The sequence below is a fragment of the Dermacentor silvarum genome, chromosome 11 (genome assembly GCF_013339745.2).
Source record: "Dermacentor silvarum isolate Dsil-2018 chromosome 11, BIME_Dsil_1.4, whole genome shotgun sequence".
Lineage (NCBI taxonomy): Eukaryota > Metazoa > Arthropoda > Arachnida > Ixodida > Ixodidae > Dermacentor > Dermacentor silvarum.
This window is the reverse complement of record NC_051164.1, coordinates 60,855,967-60,883,125: the sequence shown is the minus strand read 5'-3', so window position 1 is coordinate 60,883,125 and position 27,159 is coordinate 60,855,967. Positions and strand designations below refer to the sequence as shown.

Here is a 27,159-nt window from a genome sequence, read left to right as displayed (position 1 = left end):
GAAAAAATGAGCAGTTTTTCGCCCGAAAGGCGATGCATTTAAAACGAGAACAATGTTGAGCATTTCGTGCTGAGGCAAACGTTGGCTGAAGCTTCTCAAACGTTAAGAATACGCGGGGGGCGTGAGGCAAGTGCTACTGCGTACCACAAACAGCGCCCTGGCATCTATTAGGCGTCTGACAAAGCTGGCGTTATGTGGAGCGCCGCAACTACAGCTAATGGGCAGTACTGGCGCTGCTAGGCGTCGCGCCTCAGGGCCAAGGAGGTTTTATTTATGGGAACCAAGGAGGCATTATTTAAAACCTAGGGAACCCACATAGTCCGTCGCGCTCGTGTATAGGCTCTCTGCTGGATGAAATGAGACCGTATTTTTTAGTTGAAATGCGCAGCAATCAGGTACGCTATACTGTTTGTGCGCACAATTAAGCTACATGCCAGCAGTAGGAGGCAGAAAGCTGCCCTGGCTCCGCTGCAGAGTCGATTAACTGGAGCATGTCAGTGCGCCAACTTGGTTTCCTTGTTTTTGCAGCCAAACGTCGTCGCACCCTGTCGCGTTATCTGGAGTTCATCTTGTAATTCTTCGCGCGGGCCGGGATGCGCGTCGATGCCGTGACAACACGACGACAGCGGCGGATGTGCCTCGAGCGTCCGTGTAATCTATATCGCAATAAAACATCAGTGAGCTCGCACTAAAGCGATTAAAACGTATTCCACGAGCGAATCGCTCCGAACGATGCGACAGTGGTGGCTTGGAAGCAAAATGGCCCCCGCCGCGTGCTCCACTGGACAGTGGTTAGGCCTACCCTAAATACATTGCAGTGATTGTATACTGGCAGACAGTTACATTATAGAGACATGAGCCCTCCTTTTTCTGAACTGACGCTCGAAAATACTGACTATAATGCCTTTCAAAACATTAATTTAAAGAAAAGCGAAACCGAAACCACTACTTAGTGCTATTTGAGCGCCAAACACGTTGAAGCGTCCGTTTGTAGAAGCTCAGTTTCGAGACACGTTAGCAGCGCCTCTATGAGATCATTCGTTGCTGCTGGAGTCGTAAACATCGTCGTCGCGATCGGCCCTCTCGTTCACCACCTCAACAGGTGACCTACTTTCTCCAGGTGCCCCTCTACCCAAAAAAAGAAAACTCGGACATCATCGGAAACATGTTAGAACTGCATTCAACCGAGGTTCCTGCGCTCGCCCGAAAAGTGCGACAATCGACAGTTTGTGAACTTGCGGACTCGTTGACCGTAGCAACTAGCCATGTCTTCGTCATCGGACCGACGGGAAGATCGCCGAAACTGCCGACTCGAACGGAGCGTTTTAGGCCTACTGCTCTGAACCGAAGGGAACCCCCCAACGCCAGCACCACGCAGCGAACGGCAAAGAAGAGCTGCTTGCGGCGTCGGCGCGCGTCGTCTCGTCTTCGCGTCATAGCGACAAGGACAGCCAGTGGCTTGCCGTTAATTCTTTTCCAAAGTGCGGTCCGCGGCTCTTCGGGGCCCGGTGAATCTCCCGACGGAGTTCCCCATGAACCGAGCGCTCGTCATGCCTGCCAAAGTGTCCCGCAAAGTTGCGACCATGATCATCCGAAGTCGCAAGTCCATCATGAAGGATGGCTTCATCGTAAGTCTGGCGCATGTGTTATCGCTTATCGCCGCTGTGATACCGAACGGTCGTTTCGTTTCCGTTTCCGAATGTCGGGCTTTCTTCAGACGACCGGTTCGTCTCCTTCTGCGCGCTTGTCCACCAACGCGTCGTCAGCAATTTAGTCGAGATATGTGGAAGCGACACCACTCCCATTCGTTTCTTGTGCCCCTGACGCTGGGGCAGTTTCCGTTCTCGTTGAATTCCATCCGCATGAGCCTAACCTAAGCTACGAATGCGATGGAATCGCCCGTGTGAAGTCATATGGGCTTGAGAATGTCGTGCAGCAACGCTCGGTGTGCATTGAGTAGGTTTGATCGAAGTTATTACAGTCGAGGACTGAATCGACTAGTGTGCTCTTAAGGTGCAATTCGTGTAGCCCTAAACGTCCGCCAACCTCGCGTTCAATTAGTGTGCCCGTGTTTAGATTTCCGTGTTTAGGTTTCTTTTCGAAGTACAATCGCCTTTGCTTCGTACGTCACGGAGGAGAAACCTCCCTAGGACACGCAGTTAAAGGTCTTGCCTTTTCGTAGCAGATGTTCGCCTAGCAGTTACAGCAGCGCTGATAGAAGATATAAAGAAATCGCAGAAAAAATGGGGCGCAGGTGGGTTTGGATCGCAGAGCTGTCTGCTGACGCTTAACGCTGCAGCTGGCAGTTCGTGAGAAAGACGAGGCAGTATGTGATGCATTTGCGATCCCGCCAGCGAGCAACTATTTTAGGTCATGTCACATGTTGTGCTTGTTGCCCAAGAGCTCATAACAGGCTGTGTGCTTCGTTACAGAGCCACATGCCTGCATTGCTGTCAAGATTTACGGAAGTGTTTGAGTCAAAGCACCAGAAGAAGGCAATCGTTAATTGCTTATCCATCCAATCCACTTGACCATATGCTGGGAGTAGAATTATATTAATAAAGGAATATGGGCTGGCATATATTTGGGTAACAGTTACGTGTACGTTGCATGCAGCTGTTTGCACTCTTTCTTGTCAACATAAATTTGTGTACGTTTATTTGGGTGATGTTTATGTGTATCTTGTATGCCTCTGTGCAGAATTCATTGGTTGGTTGCTCTTCTATGTTTCATTCACAAATACATCCATATCATACATGTCAGCACCATTGGCGCTTGAAACACCATTACATACATCCAGGTGTCTTCATAATCGTCTCAGTTTCAAACGTATATGTGGTAGAACAAATGCTTTTGACTCTGGTTTTGCCACTAGCCATCACACTTTGGAATGATCTCTTAGATACCGTGGTTTCAATTACTAACCGCGAGCTTTTCTGTGAGCAGTTGAATGCACATATCTGTACCTCAAAATGTTCAATTATGTCTTTTTTTTTCTCTAATAATTATACTAATAAAAATCTATGCAATAAAACATGCTTGATGACAGACAACCCTTGTGAAACAACATTTCTGTGCACTAGGATAGTATAAACGATCTGTACCAGCTTACTCTGCTTGCTTCAGCAAGGTGCGGGCGTTCCACGATTGCCCTTTCCTGATGACTGAAAGCTTTGCACCTGTGTCCTGTGCAGACATCGGGGTTTGGCGAGCCAAGCGTCTACCATGCAGTAGTGGTCATCTTCCTCGAGTTCTTTGCCTGGGGCCTCCTGACCACACCTATGATCACGGTGAGTTGTATCCGTGATACCACGTCTGGTTCAATCAAGCCCTCTGTGTTTCATCGTCTGGGAGCTACCGAAGGAATGGGAGCAGTTTTGAGGCTTCCCCAGCCACAAGATGTCTCTTTGTTGATCTCTGAGCACCACCAGTCAGCTGTATCAATCACCAAACTGCTTTTGCATGGTCTTCTGGCCACACACTGTGCCTTGCCAAAGCTGTTATAAATAGCTCCATGAGAGGTACTGAATACGTTTGAAGCTTGCTGCCATAGACAGTTGAATTTAGAAGCATGCTCGCACCAGTTGCTGTCAGTGTGTCTATTGCTGGCTTTTTAGTGCAGTCAAAGGTGAATTGTAGTTCGTGTGAGCTCCTCTCATACCTATCCATTAAATACCAAAATACCTATCCATTAAAGGAACACTAAAGCGAGAAATAAGTTCAGCTGTATTAATTACACTTCTAAAATGCCAAAAAAAAAGCCACTCTAGCTGTGAAAGGAGGATTGCTAAACCAAAAGAGGCATGAAAACTAAAGGTAGGTGGCACTGCAGCCTTGAAATTTCCACACCAGTTCGCTATGATCTTCCCTCGTTAATTGTTTATCAATTGAAATAGACTACATTGCATCATATCGAAAACATTGACTGCGCCACAGCGGCCCAAATAGTACGAGGAAACACCGTGAAATTTGTGACGTCACAATGACATACAGGTGCTTGGGTTTCGGTGCGAAATTTAAAAAAGTGAAAGTTTGGCAATTATTTTCTCTTCTTGGGATCAAGCTCTTATCATGAAATAAATGAAAATAACATTTTGAAAGATTTGCTACTGCTTGTCTTTAATTTCGCGTTGCAACATGTGTCCTAAAGTTAAAGATAAAAAGGTAATTAGTGAATGTTTTTAATTAGTTACCTGGATGCAAGCAGTTACCTGTTTTGCGAGCAGTGTCTATCTCTCCAGCTAATCCACCTGCACAGACTGAATTGTGCAATATGCTCCATGCGATTCTTTAAATATTTGCTTGAAGAGTAAGTCTGTTCAATTAGCCACCTGGACATTGCAATTTATCAATCAGGTAGTGTCGGCTTCTTCAGGTAATCCACCTGTACAGACTGAAATGAGCAATATTCTCCATGTGATTTTTAATAAGATTGTTTAAAGTAAAAAGAAAAAATGGCATACTGGTTAAGGGGTCTGTGAAAATGTTATTTCAACTCAGATTGACCGGAAAAATATATTGTTGGCAGAAAATAAAAACCAAAGTTGGCTTTCACGAATTTCGTTCCCGAACTGCAGTGCCAGTATGTCAGTGTCACTTCACAGATTCAACGGAGCTGTCGAAATACGGTTGTCACAAAAAGAAGAAAAAAGAAAAGAAAAAGAAATTAGCCCCTCAATCCCCAGTAATCATTTATTGCATAATGAGGGCCTCCACTTCGGGAGGCTTGATGCCAGAAGATAATATATATAGAATATGTATATATAGGTAATGTATATATGTCCGGTTGCCTGCTCCTAATGTCACATACATGACACCTGCGGTTGAAAGGACATTCCACGTCTGCTGCATGGACATTGCCGCACCAGCTTGTCGTGACGCCACGGATTCTGACGGTCCCTGCTCGGGCCTAGTTAATTTGCTGTCGGTAAAAAATGGGCTACTGTATATTCTAAAACAGTCGGAGATTGAAAGTTAGCAGGATTGGATAAGTCTTACCGATTCGCAGCAGCCCAAATGCAAGATAATACTGCTCTGAAATCCGTGAGGTCAGATTGACGTATCGGCGCTGAAGTTTTGGCAAGGAATTTGAAAGATTGAACTTTGACTTCCTTCTTCTAATAATCAACCTATTACTCTAAAGCTAAGGAAAATAGTTTCAAAAGAATACTTTGCCACTCTAAACTGATCAAGTATTTCTCTTTAGTGTCCCTCTTAACTAGTGCGAAGCAGCTGCTGTCAAAATCCATGATGTGTCACGGGTATCTGATGCAGGAACTTGCAAGGCAGCATTGCCATTCATCTTTCACATGTCTTTTATGATTTACCAAAACTGAACTCTAGGTAAAACTGAGCTTCTTTTGGTATTCAAGAAGCGTAATTTGCCTGTCAACTTGAACTTGAAGGGACACACCTAATCAGTTTAGACTGACGTAGTATTCTTTCGATACTAGATTTTTGCTCATTTTACGGTAAGTGGCTTATTACTATAAGAGAAAAAGAGGGCTAAGCTTTTATTATTATTTTTTTGTTTAATTTAGTGCCAGAACCCCAAGTACTAGTGCATCAGTGGGATGTCATCGATTTCTGAGTATGTTCTCAGATTTGGACTATTGTTACATAGTAAAAGTTATTCAAACTTGCTAAGTTCAGTCTGTGGCTCCTCTTGAATGCGATGCAGTCCATCTTTGCAGATAAAAAAGTTAACTGGCCTAGTTATAGAGAGCTTTAGTTTGTTATTCTGGTATACGCAAGAGCGTCCGTGTGACACCGGATGCTGGTAGCGGCATGTTGTGACGTTTCACTTAACCGCAGTGCCTCATAAGGAGGTGTTCGTATTCCTCAAGTGCACCTGTTGAAAATAAAAAAGCATTTAAAAATGCAACATGTTCATGATTGCGCCGCTGCCGAAAATTTACATGCGCAGCGAAGCAGAATGCACTCGGTTAGTGCAATATCAGCTCTGTGTTTGGTGGAGCTCTGTGCCACCTATCTGGCCGCTCTGGCCACTCACTTTTACACCTCCTCTAACCCGGCAATCCGCTTGCATTTACCAGAATGCTGGACACGCTAAAGCTATCTTATGTCTCATTAAAATCTACGAGGTCATGGCAAATTGGTGTAAGAGCATCAGAGTGGCACGGTCAGCCATTGTTCATTTTTGCACACTCTTGTCAAGGCTTCTCTCACAGTAAGAGTGGCTATATTGGTGCTGTAGAATGGTAATTTACTAATACAGCTAAACTTGGTTCTCTCTTTAGCGTTCATTTGAAATCCCCCTGTAGGGTCCTTCTAAAGGGCTGCACGGGCTCCCCGTGTGAACAAAAGGGAGAGCGACTCGGTTGTAACTGTGAGTACAATTAGTCATTTTCAGGTGCCATCGACCATTGGGTGCACCAGCCTGGACAGCAAGGTCAGATTTTGAGAGTGTACCTGTGGAGCCAGGCCACTTTTGTGCCCACAGCCACCAGTATGTATAGGCAGACACCAGGTGCAGCACCCACTGGTGCACCAGAACCTTTGCGCAGTTGTTGCTCTTAAGACATCCTTTGATTCTTTCCCGACAATTTTGCGGTAGGTAGGTTCCTGCCTTGCCTCGTTTGGGGCCTCTTCAAATGAATAGTTACCTTAGAAAAAAATTAGCAGTTATTGGTTTGATGCTGTGGTTTGAACAAGGGTCTCCCAGTGCAATAGCCTGTTGCTCTAACCATCAAACCACAGGCATATGCATGGCATCACCAAATAACAACCTTGCAACGCCTTCCCTAATGCAGGCCAACGCTTTTGAGATAGCTGGCATGTGCGTCACGTTGTACTGCAACATTATGCGTATAAAAGCAAGTGTGCACCAGTTTCTCCCACGCTTTCCTCTGGGAGCTATTATTTCGGGGTACTTCGTGCATTGCACTTTGGGGTTGTCCCAGCTCACCAGGCCCACCAGGTACTAATAACAGAGCAGGCTGTAATGTCTCTTTGCCAGCGTACAATAAATCGGTTGTCATGTCATTGCTATTGTCAGATCATGCATGCTCTCATTGTACACACATTTGCTCACCTTGCATGGATACATTGCTTGGTGACACTTTAGTGTGCATCCCCAAACAAGGCTAGATCACCAGCCAAGTGCTTTACACAACATTAATTCTCTTACTGCGTGGGATCTGCATAAATTTTTGTTTTTGTTGCTGCTCAGCGTCGGCATTCTTGGCACCAGTCACATCTTGTGTTGTGGGAGCAGCATCACAGGTGTCGCAGATTGCTCACAAAGATTGAATTTGGACCTTCAGTAGAACTTTTTTTTTCTTGCCACTTGATGTTCGTTTTCTGCATAAGTAAATGAATGATTTATCGGTGACTCATCGTCGGTAATCACTGGGTGAAAATGTAAAGATGCCGATTCAACAAAATATTATGCGGCAGGGAAATTTGTAGTTTTTGTTTGTACTAAAATATTGGCAGTTTTGCCCGAACGTCGAAAAACTGACCTGCGGTGCAGGGTTTAGCGTTGCACTTGAATTTCTCGGACATTGTTCTAACTTATGCAGGTCCGACTAATATGGACATGACATACGCGGGCACACCGAAATTTCTGGCACTCTTAAAAGCTTTAACACGTCGTGTAGTGCCTGTAATGACATTGTACAGGGACCACTGCGCTGCCTGCCCATAAAGATCCGTGCCAGTAAAATTACATCACTTTAGGTTTGAGCACTCATATTGTTTTGTATATTTAATATTTAATAGTCTGAGATAAAAGGCATGTGCTGTGAATGCTATGTTTCATGACATTTGTTTGTGGGCTGCCATTCTCAAAATTCTGAGCCATAATTGAGTCAAGAACGTACGACCTGGTATGAGCAACTTTAGTGATTGAATAATGTAGCAATATAGCCCGCATATGGCGAAAACAGTAAACAGACGCCGACCAAGGTGAATTTTTAAACTGATGTTTCGGCTCGCATATATGGCATGGATAACTATATAGCATACATATACCTAAATATATGCGTTGCCCCATGGCGACAACAACAGCAAAAATTCGCTTGGGGTCACCATATACTTGCTATCGCAATAAAAGATTTGTTACACACAGGTTACAATCCCCCCCCTTACCTTTCTCTTTCTATGAATAACCCTGTGGTATGATAAACTTATATGCTGAAAGTGTCACTTGTGGAATACTTTCGAAATCACAATTATTCCTGCTTGAAATATTTTCCTTTCTTTTTCAGGTCTTAAACGAAACATTCCCAAATCACACCTTCCTTATGAATGGCCTCATTATGGGAATCAAGGTGAGTTCTTGCACACCCACCCTCTCACCACCTCTTGAAACTTCATTCTGGTTTCCAAGATGAAGCTGGGCTTGAAATTACGAAACTTCTCTTGCATAGGCATCGTCCGCAATTGACCGTTGCCGTGGCATTTGTCTCGTTCTTGATCTGATTGCTATCATGAATGGCTGGTAGCCGACTGCCAGTCATTGAGAGATTACTCTTGTGCAATTGAAGTTTTGTGAATATACAGGCCCTTATTTAGTGCAACTAAAAGGCACGCAGGCTGGTGCACATGCGAAGTTGTCAGGTTATTCTCTCTTTTGTTTTTATTTTGTTTGTGTTACTTTATGCTGCAGAAGTAAGCTGTGAACCCCATTGTTTGACACCATGAAGGCAAAATCCCCTGCACACCCTGCCAAAATCTGCTCACCGGGTGTTCCGGGCGTTTCCCTCTCCCGTGTGCCGGGAAATTTCTTCCAAGATGAATCAAGTTCAATTTATGTTGGAAGTGACATGTCAGCAGACCTAAATTAAGCTTAAATTATATTCATTGCCCATACTTTTCTGACAACTTCACAAAATTGCTTGAGCATAATACATAGTAAAACAAAAATTCTTATAATGATTTTAATTAGGGTAATAGCATATCAGAAATAAGTCGAATGTATTTTCTTTTTTTTATGAACGGAGTCCTGCAAATGACAGTTCAAGCGAAGTTCTCTAATTTAGGCATCACTCAAAAACTGCCTGGGCTTCTTGCGCTGGTGAGCCATGCCAGAATTTGATAGACGTGCGCCATCCAAGCAACGCTGCCTCATAAGCTTTCCGTACAAATAGAAGCTGCCGTGACATTTCATTTAACTGAGTTGTGTATGGATGTCATGACCAGTACCCTTAGTTTCAAGATGGCAGATTATTTTTAAAAGAGGCAGGGAGTGAGCCGAAATTGTTGCACAACTTAACTCGGGCACGGCGAGGAGTGTGTACAAACACCCGGACGAGATAACTCGGGCACGGCACTTACGAGGGATTAACGATTAGATTACGAGATGACACAAATCCTCAAGGGCATGTGGGCCTGTCCTAACATCTTTGCCGGTTTGTGACCCCTAGTGGCAATACATCGGTCTAAACTGAGTGTCCCTCTAACCGACCCGGCACCACCTCTTCCATTTTCAGGGCTTCCTGTCGTTCCTCAGCGCTCCCCTGGTGGGTGCCCTGTCGGACGTCTGGGGCCGCAAGTTCTTCCTGCTGGTCACGGTGTTCTTCACATGTGCGCCCATCCCGCTGATGCGCATCAACACCTGGTGGTACTTTGCCATGATCTCCATGTCGGGCGTGTTTGCGGTCACCTTTTCGGTGGTGTTCGCCTACGTGGCAGACGTGACAGACGAGCAGGACCGCAGTGCGGCGTACGGTCTCGTCTCGGCCACGTTTGCCGCCAGTCTGGTCACGAGCCCCGCGCTGGGTGCCTACCTGGCGCGGCAGTATTCGGATGCCCTGGTAGCTGCCCTGGCGTCGGCCATTGCACTACTGGACGTGCTCTTCATCCTGGTCGCGGTCCCCGAGAGCCTGCCGGAGAAGCTCCGACCCGTGGGTTCATGGAGTTCGCCCATCTCTTGGGAACAGGCTGACCCCTTCTCGGTGAGTGCATGCCTCTTGTAACGATTGGGCCCAGCTGTGCCCAGAGGCTTTTTTCCATGTACCCTAAGGGCTACAGTGTCTCAAACTACCCATTTTATGTGGTCCGAAATTTCGTTGTAGCCAGATTTTAGTATAGTTGATGCTTGGAACTGAAGTGCCCCCTGTTTCTTGTTGAGATTGCCAAATTTTTCTGAAATTGTGAGAAAGACCGTGTTGAATCAGTTGTTGTGCTTTGATGCTTCTTTAGTAAGGGAATTTTCGCTGCCAAACTTGGGGAAAACCCGGAAAGAATGGCGAATATTGAGAAAATAAATTTTTTTAGACACCCTGAGTATATCACTAACTTGTGATAAGGGTTTTCGCAGAACCCTCGTAAATATTGTAACAATATAATGTAATATTTAAGCTCGTACATCACATTTGTCTGCTTCAGAGGTCTGAACCAATGCAGTTTACAAAACTGCATTATCTACTTTTTATGCAGAAAAACAGGCGCAAACTTCGTGCTTGAATGTTGTAAACCTCATCAATTCTCAGCAGTATTTGTAAAAACTATCCCCGACTCAAAAGTGTACTTCCAACAGTCGATGGAATTTACCTTTCTTTCCTAATTCTACCCCCCCCCCCCCCTCCCTTCCATGTTGTGTTACAATGCAGGCACTGCGCAAAGTAGGCAAGGACCCGATGATCCTGATGCTCTGCGTCACCGTCTTCCTGTCGTACCTTCCCGAGGCTGGCCAGTACTCCTGTTTCTTCGTCTACCTGCGCCTGGTCAGTCATTTGGCTTTTTTTTTACCATTGATTTGTGAATGGCATTCATTCTTGCCTATGCGATTCAGTGTTGGAAGATGACCCAATCATATTGTGCCATTTTCTCCAAAATTTGGATACACAACTTTCCTAAAGACTGAATCTTCCCATGTTTTTTCTAGATTTAAGACCTACCAACTTTTAGAATGTACCGTGAAATGCCCAGTTTTTAGAGTTTAAAATTGATGTACTGACACCATTAATTTTAAGTTTTTTCGTTTACAAGCCTAGGGTAAAAGAGCGGTAGCCTAGTGTACAATTATTGAGCGACTTTTCATAGCTTGATTGTTCGGACCAGTCGATCGTACGTACCTACCCGCGCAGCAGCAACACCAACTTATGAAACCAATGTACAGTCGACCCCGTTTATAACGAACTCGCTAGTTCCGCGAAAAGCGGTCGTTGTATCAGTGGTTCATTATGTGTGTGCTCGCCCTTCAAAACGCTCAAAATTTAACGATGCTGTAGCTGGCACGGCAATTACGATTCAACACCATTTTGGTCCGAAAATAAGGTTTTCAGTACCTTCATTCTTGCTTGTGGCACTTTTTGCTCATCTAACTGCAAGTTTATCTCAAAAGCGTCATTTAAAGAGCGAAATGCGGCGGCATGCCCTATCGAAACGGCACCTAGCCGGTTCCGATTACCTGCCATTCAGAAACGACTGTTGAAGACAGAGACTGACGTCCATCGGATGCGGTTTATTCACCGAACTGCGCAAGATGGCTAGCGCGAGCCCTTGTCTCACGTGTTCTAAATCTCTTCTTCTTCTATAGTTTTCAATAACGACTACATCCGCCGCCATTTTTTCTTCGAGTGCTTGTGATATATTTTGCTATCAGTGGGACACGAGTGGATTCTGCATACGATAGTGAAACGTTCTAGTTGGCTGGAAGTGGAAACTACTGTGGCATGCTGGAATTTTTCAAAGATATTGTCGTTACAGTTGCAGCAATGGCCAGACGCGTACCGGGAGTGTGCAATAAATGTCTGCAACAGTTTGTAGCCTTTTTAACTTGCTCCTACAGCATAGATAGCAATTTTTTTCCTTTCTTCATAAACATCTGTGGTGCAGATCATTTTAGCTGCAACTTTACAGAGCAGAGTGCCTGTTAGTATCATCGCTAGGGGAACATTGCTCGCGAATATTAAATAAACAGGCAACTTCTTGAGTAACGAAATGGTCTTCAGTATGTTTCATTAGAGCTTTGTATTATTCTGACTACAACCAGTGTTTTTTAAGTTTCAAGGTTGGCAGGTCCGAAAATAAAAATAAACAAAAATAGTGCTAGTAACTCGTCTGACGTAGCAGATCAAAACTACTGCCAGCTGTCTGACACCTCCTGGCAACGATTCGGCGGCCACATCTGCACTCTACCAACTCCGCCAACTCTCACACTCTCATGCGCTTTATAAGCACACATGTTATCATTATCTACCATTAAGGAAAACCAGGAATTTCCAGGGAATTTGTGAGTTCCAAAAAATTCATTAAAAGAACTGGTATTTCACACTACTTGCATTGAACCAGAAAAATTGTTGCCAGCAGTTTCAGTTTATTATTCTTTCAACGAATAATCAATCCATTACAGAGAGTATAGACAATGGTCCCAAAGTCAAGGACTGCAATGGGATCTTTGTGGTTAGACAGTGGTTATGGCAAAGCTAGTGGTATGCTAGAAGGAAACAAAGTTTTCAACTTAACCCATGCGATTGTTTTGTAAGTGCAAGCATGGCCAGATGGTTGGTATAACTGGGAAGCACATGATTCGGCCAAATCTCATAGTACATCCCACCTGATTTACCACTTACTGGTAGTACTAGTTGTAAAAAATTATGGGCTGGTGTAGTAATCTGGCATGCTGGGAAGCACAATTTTATCTTTGCACCTGAACTGCCACTGGCATAGACCTGCCAGGGAATTTTCAAAAATGAAATTCTGGGAAAACCTGGAAACATTTGGGAATTTGAAAATGGGGGGTCAAAGTAGTCCACACCCTAACACAACCTGCTACGCCTTGGTCGAAGGTTAAACGTGAACAGCAGAGTGCGTGGTCGTGGCTTGCAGCATAGTTTACAGTACATGGAGGATGCTTTGATGCATACATGTCTAGTACCCCAGTTACTAGGGGCACTTTCAAATGCGATTGAGCCCAATTGGGATAGAACTTCTCAATCGTGATTGGCTCCCTTCTGCAGCTTGCACAAATTGCCCAATCACAATCAATAAATTAAATCCTGATTGTGCCCATGTGACACCAGTGTAACCGCAGCCACTATAGATCACTCGCACACACAGTCAGGGGTTTATTGTGTTTTGGCACTCGTATTTGATAACGGTATATTTAATTTTTCCTTCTGTGTTCAGCCTTTGTTGTTGACTCAGACAAAGCCATGCCATTATCATCAGCAGAATTGGCCACTCGCTACAACAAATGATAGAAATCGAAAATGAAATGAACCATTAAAAAATACGGCCTCTTCACAGTTGCTCAGCTTTCATGTTTTGCGAATGTGCTGGTGGACCACTGCAAGTCTCGTTAATTTTTACTTTTGCGAGGCTTCCGCTGGATGCCAGTGTAAAAAAATGTTTCTGTATTCTCGTTTAGAATCGAGTAGCATTGTAAAAAATTGGAGGCATGTACGAAGTGCTGATAAGACCGGTTGCACTGCTTCTTCTGGCCACACAAAAACGGTGAAGGTAGATTAGCGTTGACAGCGGCATTTGAAAAATTTCTTGCTGACAAATACATGGCAGAAAGCAATCTCTTGTGCTCCTTTGCATTTTGCTAGAGCTTTTGCACTGGCTTTGGCTTACCCATTGGTAACTCACCACAACACCACCACTACCTGCTGTCATCGGGGGTTATCGGCTGCGAGGGACTGACAATGGTTATAACGAAGTAACAGATGTAATGAAGTTATTGTGACTCCCAATTCAACTTTGTTATAGAGAGGATTTACTGTACCTTCTTCTTTCTGGGGAACGCTGCTTTGGTTCACAACCAATTGGGTTTGACCAGAGTCATGGAAAGAATCAAGTTGGTCAACCGAGGTACACACCATCGTATATGCATGTTAAGTCCAAGCGCACAGTGTAAGATTTCAGGCAATTGCTCCAGATTGAACGCCGTTTATTGACCAATAGTTCATGATGCAGCTTGCAACATGTTATTAGACCTTTGGTCTGTGTGTGTCAAAAGTGCTTGTTGTGTGTCAAAAGTGCTTGCCTCATATCCGTTTGCTAAAAAGACCTTCCCCTCCGCTCATCAACAGGTGATGGGATTCTCGGCGGAGGAAGTTGCACTGTTCATCGCCGTTGTGGGCCTCCTCTCAGTCATTGCACAGGTGGGTTGCCAGCGCCTTTGTTCTTCACCAACATCTTCAAAATGACCTACAGTCTGTTTAACTCACCTAAATGCACCGTGATGTCTTTGACTCCTAAAGCCTCAATTTTTAACTGCTCTTGATGCATTGCGAAATGCTGCAACACAAATGGACTTTCACCAATAACTTGAATGGATCGGTAGCCGAGTGCTATTGCATCATTGCGTTATTTGCGATAAGCACACATTGTCATAGTATCCCGTCGAGCGGCACAGTATGGGAATGTGTCTTTCTTGCTGTGTCAATGCTGTGGCAACAGCTGCGGCAGTTGTTAGAGCAATGACAAACACACCGATATGTGGGAGCTGCGCTGAAACAGGCACTCTGCACCGCATCACACACAGAATAAGCGCTGGCGTGAGGAAAACACCTATTTATAACGTGCTTATGCCCGACATATCTTCAAGTGAAACAGGGCAATACCAACAACAACCATAGGACGTACTTCCAAGAAACCGTGCCAGATCTGTTTAATGTACCTGTGAAAACAATTGGTAGGAGACATCGGACGTACCTTTAGCCACAGCCTAACAAAAAGCCCACTTTGACTGGTAGAAGAGGCTTGGTAGGCACAAAAAGATGCAAGAACGAAAGAGATGGTTGCCAACACCACCTTGAAGTTGTCTCCTTGGGCCTAGTTAATATTTTATCCATGAACATGGATAGCCATCTGTAGCCATCTGACTACAGTGTATTCTAAAGGAGCCAAAGTCTGAGTCAAGCAAGTTTCAAGAACTTTCACTTAGCCATAGTGGTTCAAGTACTGGGGGGGGGGGGGGGACTTGCCTGGTATGGGGTGGGGATTGCATTGTCCGTAATGTGGTGTCTCCGTGCGCGATGTGTCTGCGAGGCGTTCTTGCATGGACTTGTTGCTGCCCTGTCTGCAGACAATGGTGCTGACACTGCTGATGAAGACAGTGGGCAGCAAGCACACAATCATGGTGGGGCTGCTCTTTGAAATGCTGCAGCTCGTGTGGTACGGATTCGGCTCGCAGCGCTGGTGAGTACTGCACCCTTGCTCATTCGAGTTTTCTTGCAACGTTGCCTTAGAGGGGAAATCTGGCGCCACTGTCGTCTGCGCGAGTTTGGTGGTTTGCCTGACGGTCCTGTTGTGCTTCTCTCGCCCCAGGATGATGTGGTCGGCGGGCGGCCTAGCTGCCGTGGCGAGCATCTCCTACCCGGCCATCAGTTCCTTTGTGTCAACGCATGCGGAGGCGGACAAGCAGGGTGCGTGATTGTGTCTCAGCGCTAACCTTAACAGCCCAAACGAACATCTACGTATTGGGACACTTGGAGTGTCTTCCAAATCTTGGCATACACAGTCTAACCTTGCTATAACCAGACGTACATAACGAATTACGTGTAAATACTAATTACTTATAATCAAATAAGTTTTCTTGTAATATAACAGTTACTTTTGTTCTTACTCGGTAATGCTCACTGTAATTGAATTACTTTTTTTAATAGCCAATTAGTACACGCAACCAGTTAACACTTTTGACGAAACATGCTATAACAGGCGACACAACTTTGAACACTTAAATTTGGCAGGAAGTACAGTGTCACAAGGGCTGAAAACATGTACGTGGCTTACCTCCTTACCACAATCAGCGTTCTGCAGCTACGCCTCGATCAACTGAACTGGCAGATTTGCCGATTTTTGCCTCTCTTGGTCCAACCTCTCAGATTTTTTTAATTAATAAATTTTCCTCTCTCTCTCTCTCTTGGAAGCACTTTTAGCAACCTTCATATGCGGTATGACCTGTTGCTCAATTCTTCTTTGTTTAGTGCACTCTATGACTTCTCTGATATTGACAGAAGCTTCTGGTTGTTAAATGCATGTTTGTATCATTCTGATGCATGCATGACTCATATACACGCACCGTATTTATTCGAATCTAGGCCGGCAACTTTTTTTCAAATAATCATATACAAAACTCTAGGGTCGTCTTAGATTCGAGGATTAAAAAAAAAACTGTGCCAGTTTTAATTGAAATTGATAAATATGGTGCATAGCTAGTGCCACATAGAAAAGTCAGTATTGCAGCCGCTACTAGCTGCACCAGTAGCCATCTGAAGTACACGAGTGATCACTATTTTGACCTGTGTCATATCGGCATGAGGCACGGCATTATCGAAAACGCACCAAACAGGCGATGCCACTGTAGTGACACATTCAAGCGAAAAGTTGTGCTAGCTGCAGAGGCATCATGAAACGTTCAAGCCGGAAGGGACTTCAGCATCGATGAGAAAGACGTCCGTCAGGGAAGGGGTCAATGGGATATGTTTTTTGCGTGCGCCGCATCGAGGATGTTTCATCCTTGAAAAAGTGCAGCATCTCTAACGCGCTGGATGGGACTGAAGATAGTGCACTGTTTCAAGATGACAACGATGAGGAAGATAGCAACGTAGCAGCGATGATTACATAGAATGAGCTCGGCATGTTCATATTCATAAATGCTGATTTCATTTTGTGAATGCTGTCCTCACTTTTTTGTTTGGCCTACATTCGAGGTAATATTTTTTTAATCTTCTGGCTTCGAACTGTTAGTGGTCAGCTTAGAATCGGGGCCGGCCTAGATTCGAGTAAATATGGTATTCCTAAGGTATTAATGCACAAATGGTATTTTTATGGCTTAAAATGTGCACTTTTATATTTAGTTACATTAGAGATTTGGCCGCCTTTTCAAAGAACGCAAACGTTTGCTGGCGTCCATTACAATTACTCGTGTAAATCTAAATGGCTAACCAGGGAAGAGCGTCACATGGAGGTCCACCAGATATCAGCAGAGAAATTGAAAAGGTGCTTTTATGGCTTGATAGCAATGGTCATTTGATGTGAGGAAATCACATATGAAAGATTTTTCAGTTTCTCACTGGCCCTATTTTGCACCCACTCTAGCGCCAGCAACAATGAAGTGCTGTGCTTCATGGAGGACCCAGACCCAAGCACCGCGGGATTGAGTAACCATAATTTTGTACGCAAAGTGTTTGTACGTTACAACACAGCCCTTCTCTCCAGCACGCACATTGATAGAGTTTTCAATGTCGCTGCAGGTGTCTTCACAAAAAAATGAGGGAAGATTACCGAAGAGAATTTTGAAAAGCAATTGTCAGTGAAAATAAAGAATGTGTGAAGGGCTGCAGAAGATGCATTGAAAGAGCCAGGCCAGCTATTTCTAGTTACCGTATTTGTGCAATATAGAGAGGAATGTTAACACTTACTTGCCTGTGAGAAAAACAGCAGTTTTTCAGAAGTCTAGTGAGCACGTTTTTTTCCTATCGCAGAGCATGCTTGATGCTTAAGTGTGTAGTGTCACATTGAAGAGGAAGATATTCCCTTTCCGATGGTAATAGCCCAAACAATATGTCTATTTAAGGAATTTGGAAAAAATGGATGAACAAAAATATTGTAAAAAAAAAAGGAAGTTGCACGACATCATTGCTGCTACACACAGAAAAAAAAAAATCAGAATATTCATTTTGAATGCAAAGGACCTGTGCAATATTGCAGCAAATATCAGCTTTCTGTGTAATGAATTCCTTGAAATATATAAGAAAACGTTAGCCCTACTGGACGAGCCCGGCACGATGCCGAGGTTGTCTCCCAGCCGTCTTTTCGCACAAAACTTAATTCCCTGCATGGCCACCACCAAGTGATCCTGACCGAAGGATGTTAACAGTCTGCACATAAGAACTGTGACCTTTTGAACATGCAGGTTATCTTTATATTGGCACAAAGCAGCTTTGTAATAGTTCGGTGAGGAAAGTAAAGCTCCACTCTGAAATTTGATGAGCCTGAGTTGTCTTTTGTGTTAGTGCTGCTTCCGAAGTCCGGTAACTTGCGCTCAGATGCATCAGAATCGGTAGAAATAAGACTCTTCCAGGAAGGAGCAGTGCCGCTGACGCCATCTTGGAAACTATGAGCGCTCATCAGGCCGACCACCCTTCCTTCTCTGGAGGCGCTTTAGAAATCTGAACGCGGCGTAAAAAGGAAACCGAAAAGTGACAGTAAATAGTTCCTAAATAACCCAATAGATGGCGTTAGCTGTCCAAGAGCACTCGGAAAGTGGCAAAATATAAATTTGCAACCATCGATAGCAGGCTGTTGAGGAATAGGCGCGGACAGGAAAGTGTTAAAGTAATCGGTTACTTTTTACTAATTCTTGACTTACATTCAGGGGGCAGTAAATGGTAACTGTGATAAATTACATTTTTGAAAGTAATTGTGATTGGTAACTTTCTTTCTGCACCATGTACAAGTCTGGTTATTAGAGGAAATCACATTTGATATAAAAATACTTGCGTTATATCATATGCTCCATTTCATACATATCATGCAACATTACGAAATCAAGTGAGGCTTGTCTAACTGCTCGCATTTCTGACCGAAAAATTGTGTTAGAAATATGAAAGAAAGGTATAGATATGTGTAATCTAATTCGATGTAACAAAGTCTCATAGTTTTATGTCGCAATATAAAGTCCATATTACATGAAAGGCGTAGCAGACCTATTCACCACTGAACGTCAGCCAGTGTCGTCAGTCAATCACTTGCAGGGATGCCATCACTTTCCTGAGATTTCCTGTGACTCGGCGCTGTACACGTTGCCGTCTACGAGCAACACCATTCCTGGCACTGTGCTAAAACCATTTGGCTGGCACGGTGCGAGGGAACGCTGCATGCCCGTAGGTGCCGACGCATCTGGAACCGAGTCACGCTAAATATTTCGGAAGTGATAGTAGTATACCCAAGAGTGATTGACCGAGAATACGCTTTCGCCCTGGCTTGCGCTTGTCCAAAAGCCATCGCCACTTCTGATTGTGGTGTTGACCGGTGGTGCTGTGTGGTGCTGCTCATGTGCAGGTCTGGTGCAAGGCATGATCACGGGCATGCGTGGCCTCTGCAACGGTCTGGGGCCTGCCATGTTTGGCTTCATCTTCTACCTCTTCCACGTGGACTTGAATGAGGCGCCTCCCATGACTGCCCCGCCCCTCTCCAATGGATCTATGGTGCCCAATGAGCTCAGGGTGAGTGGCATTCCTGTGGAAGATGACAAAACTTTTATAAAACAGTCCGGGCCTCTGGCTTAGCATCAACGTGCAGGAACAGTGCATTTTTATTATAACACTTCAAATGGGAAAGGGGCCGCCTGAAACACCCCTCGAGCTTGGCGAGCAATACATGCTCCACATGTGGAGAGTGCAGCTGTGAGCATTCCAGGAAAGATTTCTACAGTATAGTCTCATTAATTCGAACTCCAAGGGCACCGGAAATTTATTCGAATAAAATGGGGTTCGAGCTAAGGAGAGCTCCTGTAAATATAGTGCCCAATCATTTGTGTGTTACACCACGCAAAACGAACACCATCACTGCGGCTTGCATTGAAAAAGCTTTAGCTTTCCTCCATGAGCGCCCGACATGTGCCAAAAGACAGACGAAGCCTAGGTTCTGTATAAAGTCGAAGTGCGATAAGACAGCGCCTCGTGTGCTGTTAGTTGTAGGTGCGAGGGAAAACGTGTGAGGGTGAGCCGAGAAGGATAAGGGCTTGACGCGCGCCGTACTTCTGCATGCCCAATGTTGGAGGTGACGTGATATAGCGCGCCCTAGGAGGGGAGTACAGGTGAGCGCACCGTAATGGGATCAAGCGGATGCTATGAGGAGGGGTGGAGGCGTAGGTGAGCGTGCTTGCTCTGGTTCGGCCTCGGCTTCCGCGCGTCTTTCCTCGTCATTTTTACAGCACGCGACAATACGGCACCTAGCGATGCATCGAACCTTCGCCTTTGGCTCGTGTTTGTCCGAAACGCGGTGCATGAGAGGGAGAGATTTTGTTAAAAATAACTGTTCCGTGGTTTTTGGAGTTCGAACTCATGGTAGTTTTTCTCGATTCAAGTACATAGGACTTTGCTGGGACCAGCAGGACAGTTTGAATTATCCGTGACTTTGAATTAGGAGATTTTAAATTATCGGGCTTTCACTGTAAGGAGTGGGTTCCTGCTTGCCATTTTGTGACTACCAGTGACGTACCAACTATTTCTCGAGTTGAGGGGGCACACCGCAAACGATCTGACCTTTCTCTCTCAGTGAAAGAGCCTGGTAATGTGTCAGTTATTTTTATATGTAACAGACATAGACCTATTTATCAATCACACATGGTGAACCATGGGGGCCCAAAAAATTATTTGAATTTGCATTTATTTCTTGCAACATATAAAATGTCAAGATGATGCAGGGTCAAAAGGCAATGAGGGCCTCACAGAGGTCCAGTATCAGCAGTACAGCACACATTTAAAATGCATATTTGCTACAAGCAAATTTAATAATTAAGCAAGGAATTGTATCTGGTGTTATGGTCTGCAGCATAAATGCATCACTAGTTTAGGTATTGACTACAATCAACATAAATGACTTGCAGTATTCACAAAAAAAAAAAAAAAAAAAAGACAGTAGATGTGCGCAACCTTAGAGAATTACGACCCAATTTTCATCGCTGTTTTGAGCAGCTGCAATAAATGTTTCAGTTTCCTGTAATTATATCGCATGCCTTAAAAAGTTGCCCGTATATAACTGTTCCCTTTATAACCTTACCGGCATGTAATGCTTTTGAGCACTTCTTGTTAGGAATTTTTTGAAAGCCATCAATTCATCAACACATGTAACTTCGCCATAACATTTACCATGGTCCCCCCCTCCCCTTCCCAACTTAATTTCCGCTAGATTTGATATCTGTTATAGCAGTCCCAAAAAACTGGGCATGATGCAAGTAGCGCAAACGGACATTTGTCAAGTAAGGCGGGAACTGCCCAGCATCACGCCTTCTCCGCAATGTAAACTTGTATGACAAATCCCCCCTAGCGTTGTCCGCTACAGTGCATCCCGATGAGGCACAAAAGACAATCGTCACTGACCAAGCAGTGGATACGTAGTAACGAAAAGTATTACTTACGTGGCCACTCTATCAAGAAAAAAAATTGAGCGCTTCAGCTGTAGTTTTCTTGGACTTTACAGCTTGAAGCCGAATGTGCCCGTTTTCAAAAGTTATGAAGCAAAATGGCATGCATTGCCCCCCCCCCCCACACACACACTTTTGTGGTAGTCACCATAGACATATTTACTGGAGCGCAGGGGAGACCCTTGCCCCCCCCCCCCCCCCCATCACCCTTTTGACCAAGGGGGGGGGGGGGGGGGGGCAAGGATCCCCCTGTGCTCCCGGTAAATATGCCTGTGGTGACTACCACCTGCAGCAGTGGCTGAGTGCCTATGGCGTACTGAGGTTGAAGTCGCAGGTTCAATATCTGGCCACAGATGCTGCATATTATTTGGGGCAGCATACAAAAACGCTTGCGCATGTAGATTTACGAGCGTGGTAAAGAACCCAAGCTGAGCAGCTATTGGTCCATCACAAAACGAAAGAGAATACAACATAGACCACTTATAACGTAAGTCGCCAAAGTTGTGAATTTCTGCACTATAAGCGGTACCGCACTATCGGGTGTTTCTACGAAGACCTTAAATAATATTTAAAAATAGCCGTTTTGAATGAGAAGGACGGTTTCTTTTGAGACATGCCATCAGTGGTGGTGACCACAGGGTGACAGGTGATACAAGATAGTTAGTCCTAGTTAACAAAAATTCATTAATGAACTTTTACACTATTATTTCCAGCGGGTTCACAGTAATTGGGAAATTGAAGCGAACTCTCCGTATAAGCCATATCAGCTTTTGGATCTGGAAAAAGGCTATTACCTGTGGAACTGTGGGACGACGAATTTTGGCTATCAGAGTGCATGAAAACGACCCCCCCGCCAACTCAATTTCCCCTAGATTTGATATCTGTTATATAGGTCCCAAAAAACTGTGCATGATGCAAGTAGCACAAATTGACATTTGTTAAGGCTTTCACTGTATTTATAGCAATATTCTATAGACATGAGGTCAGCTAAGGTGTCTGGCGATGCTCCTTCAGTTCGGATAATCATTAACATGGTTGGTGTTAATCCGCGTCCAAAATGCAACATCTTATACAGCACAACCGTAGCTCGGGAAGCCAGTGCGATGCAACAGCAAAGAGCACATAGCCGCTGTGCACTGGTTGCCCGCTGCTGGGTGATGTAAGAAGAATGACGCCTCGAGGGGCGCGGCTTTGAGTTTGCTGCAGTCTCCCAGTTCAAGAGTGACAATGCTCATGTGTTAGGTGGGGACCGCGCACTGCTGACAAGGCGACAGGAGCACAAGGATTCTCTGTCACCTAGGTAACCCCACGCGCCCGCTGAACCAGCACGCTGGCGTTGCACATTTTAGAGCACAGCTCTTAAGCGGCCGTTCCTGCGGCGGTGTCGGCGTAACCGAACGAACGAGTGCAGCGAAGGATGAAAGAGCGAATGCGGAGTGCAGCGGGGGATGAAAGACGTATCAAAACACGTATAGAACTGTGCTCAAATCTCGCATTGGGGAGTATCGTAATCGTCGGTGAATATTTTTCGTCTGTTCCTTGTTGGTTCGCTCGCTCCGCAAGTTATCCCCCTCCTCCGCATCAGCGCTCATGGCTCTCCCCTCAATAGGCGCACCTCGTTGAGAAGCGCGCTCGCTGCCTTGTCTCCAGAATTTTCCGGCTGCCACATTATAACCCGTATTTTGTCTCGCATGGTGGCACTATAAGTGGTACACCCATACATTGAGTTCTATGGGAAAATAAACAGGAGTCGGAAAAGACCGCATGACACTCGCATTGTTATAACGCAGTGGGGTATAATGAAATAATGGATATAACGAAGCAAATTGAACTTGAACTCCCCATAGAGATCTGTGTATTTAAAACCTTGTTTTTAATGAAGTGAAATTATCCTGCCAAAGGGTATAACGAACTAGATTCATCTCCGAAACCAAAAAATACCCGACCGTAGTGCACCGAAACATCGCTTTGTATTGTACAGTCGAATCACGATAATTCGAACTCGAATGGGCCCGGAAATTTGTTCGAATTAAAAGAAGTTCGAAGTAAAGAAAAGACGTATTTTTGAAGTATTCGAGCACCATAGCACCATGCACGAATGGTGCGAGTCGTGAAATATCGCGGCGCGCAACTGCCCACGCCGGCAAACGCTCGCTCCCCGATAACGGCAACAAACGAAACTTCAGGTAGCGGACGGCGCCCAATGGCGACGGGTGCGCGCGGAGACCGTCGAAGGTGAGGGAGGAGGGCTGCAGGGAAGCGGATTTGGCCTCGTCAACTCCGCTGCTTTGGTGACTCCCCTCGCCCTCTCTCTCAGCTCCCTTGCAGCTCCCTCCCCTTCGACTGTCTCCGTGCGCGCCCGCCGCCGGTACAGCTGGCCAGCGCAGATTAGCCCGCTCCCTGAAGTTTCGTTTTCTGCCGTTATCGGGAAGCGAGCGTTTGCCGGTGTGGGCAGTTTCGTTGGCCGGACTGGGCCTCCGCCGCCTCCTAAGCTTTTGCTCTATGGCGGTGTTGGAGCAATGCCGGTTGGAGGCGCCGCCGCGTTATTTGGCGCGCTGCTGAGAGCATTGTCGGTCCGCGGTATGTTCGAATTAACCGTCGCAAATGCTTTTGCATTCGAATTACCGAGCGTTTTCGCTTATTGAAGTGCACATAACTTTGACGGGACCACAGCGTCAGTTCGAATAAACCTGAACTTCGAATTAAATGTGTTCGAATTAACGAGATTCGACTGTATTATCGCTTCACAAAGAAAGGTGACGACAGAAAGTACAGGGTTATGCGCCTTGCTGGAATGGCTGAGCCCTCTCCACTTTTTGCACAAGAGCATCGCTGCAGCCACGGATCGCGTGTTGCAGCTCACATTGAACACGATAGCACGTGCCTTGCGCAGAATTCTTGCCTCTAACCTCGTGTTGTGCTTGTCTTCCTTTCCTCGCAGTTTGTTCCTGGACCACCTTTTGTTTTCGGTGCCCTGCTGGTAATGCTGGCATTGCTGGTGGCGGCATTCATCCCCGACAACTCGGGACCCGTTGCCACGTCAATGTCCACTTCAACTGCCAGTGGCTCATCACGAAGCGTGAGCAGCTCGCGGGCAACACATCAATCTGTCCGTGTGGGGGGCTTGGAGCTCTTTCACCATGACGTTGTTCACAAGCGCGGCGGTGACTGCGGAACGTTGCCATTGATGCACGACACCGACCCGTTATAGTCGGCCTCCTCATGCCACTTCTCGAAAGCGTCATGGTCACCGCTGCCGGAGCTGAATGATGTTGCCGAACTGTGACCAGCAAGGGCTGCGCGCTCGGTGGCTGTAACGGTCACCGGCGTGGTTTGGGGACCACTGTTTCATCACGCTTGCGCTGTCGGAGTTGCACTCACGTTACTTGCGCACTTGTGCCCACCATTCTCTGTTTTCTTCTGGTACGTAGGGGCAAGATGCTGTTGTGGCGAGTACCATGGCCGTTCCGATCATTGCCGCTGCTATGTTCTGTTTGCCTCCAGTGTGGAAGTCCCGTCCCATCACACGACGGGTGGCTAGGTGCCATTGCAGTGACGGCTACTGCAAAGTCTTTGGCCCCTTGACCTGCCCATGTATGATGCAGCTGGGTTGAACAGCAAGACTGTGTGCGGTCATAAGTGGAAAAATCCTTGTCGCACGGCTACACCATTGTGATTGTCACTTGTCCTTCCGCCATGGCTGGTGTGACTGTGACAGGCCTTGCCTCGTGCTGTCTCCAGCACTGTGAAGCATTGAAATACCACGCAAGACAGTGCGCAACATATGATACGGTTGTTGCTTTGTTATCGCTGTGTTCGACGATTTCTGAGAGGTGCGACCTTGCGGATTTGAGCTAAGCAGCCTCCTGTTCATTGTTGCGTCAGCAGGGTCACGACCACAGAAAGTGTGCAACTCCGTCGGGCATTTAGCCCCACCGAACTGGCCATTGATATCGGCGGTGAGCGCATCATTTTGGAAGATTGCCTTGGTGACGCAACCATGCTTTTGTGTGAGAGTGGACCACATCTGGTTGTGCGTGTCTCTAGCTCAGTGTAGGCTTGTCCACTGCCTGACACCGGTGCCACAATTCCGACGTCTGTGCGTCGCCTCCAGCGTGTGGAGGGCTCCGGTTGTGCTGTATTGCACTCATATAAGATGTTGCATTTTGGACGCAGATTAAAACCAACCATGTTAATGATTTTCCGAACTGAAGGAGCATCGCCAGACACCCTAGCTGACCTCATTTCTATAGAATACTATTGCTAGAAATTTCTATTGACAATATCATTTTCAAAATTGTCTTGTTTTAACTTCACCATCGTCGGCTCAGGTTTTCAGCTGTCCCTAGCAAGAATAAAGAAAGCTAGCCGTCAAATGCTTTCTGTTCTTTCTAATTCTATTTTTCTATTTCTAAGTCGGTATCATTTAGCAGAAGAACAAACTGTTACAATCTTACTTTTGAACTGTGAAGGACATCTGTGGATTGTTTTTGTTGGATGTTTAGCAAGGTTATGATATCAATGGAGGATGGAATGTTTGTTTGGAACACAAACAGTATTGTTATCTTCTCTCCACATTTTTCTGCTGCAGATCTTATAAAATATTCATTCCTTCTTGCTCTTGTTATCTGTCGTCATAAGTATGCAATGTGTGAAGAGTTTTCTTGTGGCATTCTACACTTTGCAGTCTCAAGTTACGTGCTATCTTGTCCCCGGATAATGTAAACGGTGTCGGTTTCCTTTTGGGCAGTCCTTACCATTACAAGAAGGTATGAGTGGGAAGAGAATCAGCCTTTTATGTTGCACACTGGCAAGAGGCGCATTTCTGGTGTCTCAGCTGGTGTCAATTAATGTTCGTTGTTATTGAAATGTATACCTATTTCTTGCTTTTTTTTTTTTTCATTAGGTGGCATTGCTATCCAGCTAAACCAACTTTGTGTGGCAACCTGCATTTGCTAGTCAAGATAGAGGGGTGCATCATGAGACTGTGGCACAGTGTTTTCGTGTGGTCATTGCCTTCTGCAACTGACACTTGCAGCTTTTTTTTTTTTCCCTCATGCAGTTGTCACACTTGTCCTCAATTTTGCCTCATGCCAACATTGTGCCGTGTCGCACTTAGGAATGTGGCATGTGTCCCCAGTGATGCGCACTTGACTGTGGCCAGTCCATGCAGACGTAAGTGTGGCTGAGAATACCCGATTGTGAAGTTTTGTCTCGCTGTTTTTCGCCGTATTTGTTTCCTAACCTTCCATTGGTGCCACATGTACAAAGTTTGCTGATGCCACTGCCTGCACTTACGGTGGTCAAACCGTCGTCTGCGCAAGACAAGTGTGCCACGCGACGAGTTGGTATTTGCCACGCTGGACTCGTATAAAACATTGATCTTGACTTTAGAAGTGTGACGGGCTCTCGAACCCCACCCACCTATGAAATTCGTCAAGTGGCAGCGACTACAGCGTGCCGAGGATTTGGCAACACCATGCGTTGTCTTCAAACAGACCACCCACCGTATGTTCCGTTTTTCGAAAGTTGGGTGCCGAAGGAGACCAGATTTTTTTTTTTTCTAGGCTGGGTACTGCCATTTCCGTGGACTTCGACAATGCCAATGCAGCAAAACCTGACTGTTGTTTCACGGCTCAGGGGCATTTTTTTTTTTTTTCACCGTACAGTAGCTTGTGTCGCACCGGCAACCAGCAGTGTGTTTTGTATTGCGTCTGCTACGAGAACTTCTGCTTTGTGAGCTGTGCGGCATCGGTGATTGGAAGTGAAACCAAAGACATGAAAGATGCAGTTTAGGTTTGAATGCTGTAGTGCTTTGGTGTCCTTGGAATTGTGCAAGCTGTACTGGTCTGCTGGCTTCCATGTTACTTCTTCTGATCTGTCAAGTAGGCACTTGTCACCTTGGCCATTAAAGATTATAGCATGGCTGTATGCACCGAATGTACAGGACTCTAATAAACGAATTTGCCAGTGGATTGCGCGGCTCTCATGATGAAATTACTGTTTAAAAAAAAAATGTAAGAGAAGGGCTAAAAATATATTCTGTGATGGCAAAAAAAAAAAAAAAAAAGCATTCCACCGGGACGCTG

General features: G+C 45.5%; 1 protein-coding gene across 1 annotated transcript; it reads left to right on the top strand.

Annotated features, from left to right (window-relative positions):
* The first annotated feature begins 1,029 nt into the window (after window positions 1–1,029).
* Window positions 1,030–27,045, top strand: LOC119433306 (hippocampus abundant transcript 1 protein). Its single transcript, XM_037700451.2, has 10 exons — window positions 1,030–1,628; window positions 3,195–3,290; window positions 8,232–8,294; window positions 9,456–9,920; window positions 10,578–10,691; window positions 14,007–14,078; window positions 15,005–15,117; window positions 15,247–15,344; window positions 18,985–19,148; window positions 24,012–27,045. The coding sequence occupies exons 1-10, from the start codon at window positions 1,533–1,535 to the stop codon at window positions 24,279–24,281; spliced, it is 1,551 nt and encodes a 516-aa protein (XP_037556379.1). The 5' UTR covers window positions 1,030–1,532; the 3' UTR covers window positions 24,282–27,045.
* Window positions 27,046–27,159: the final 114 nt, after the last annotated feature.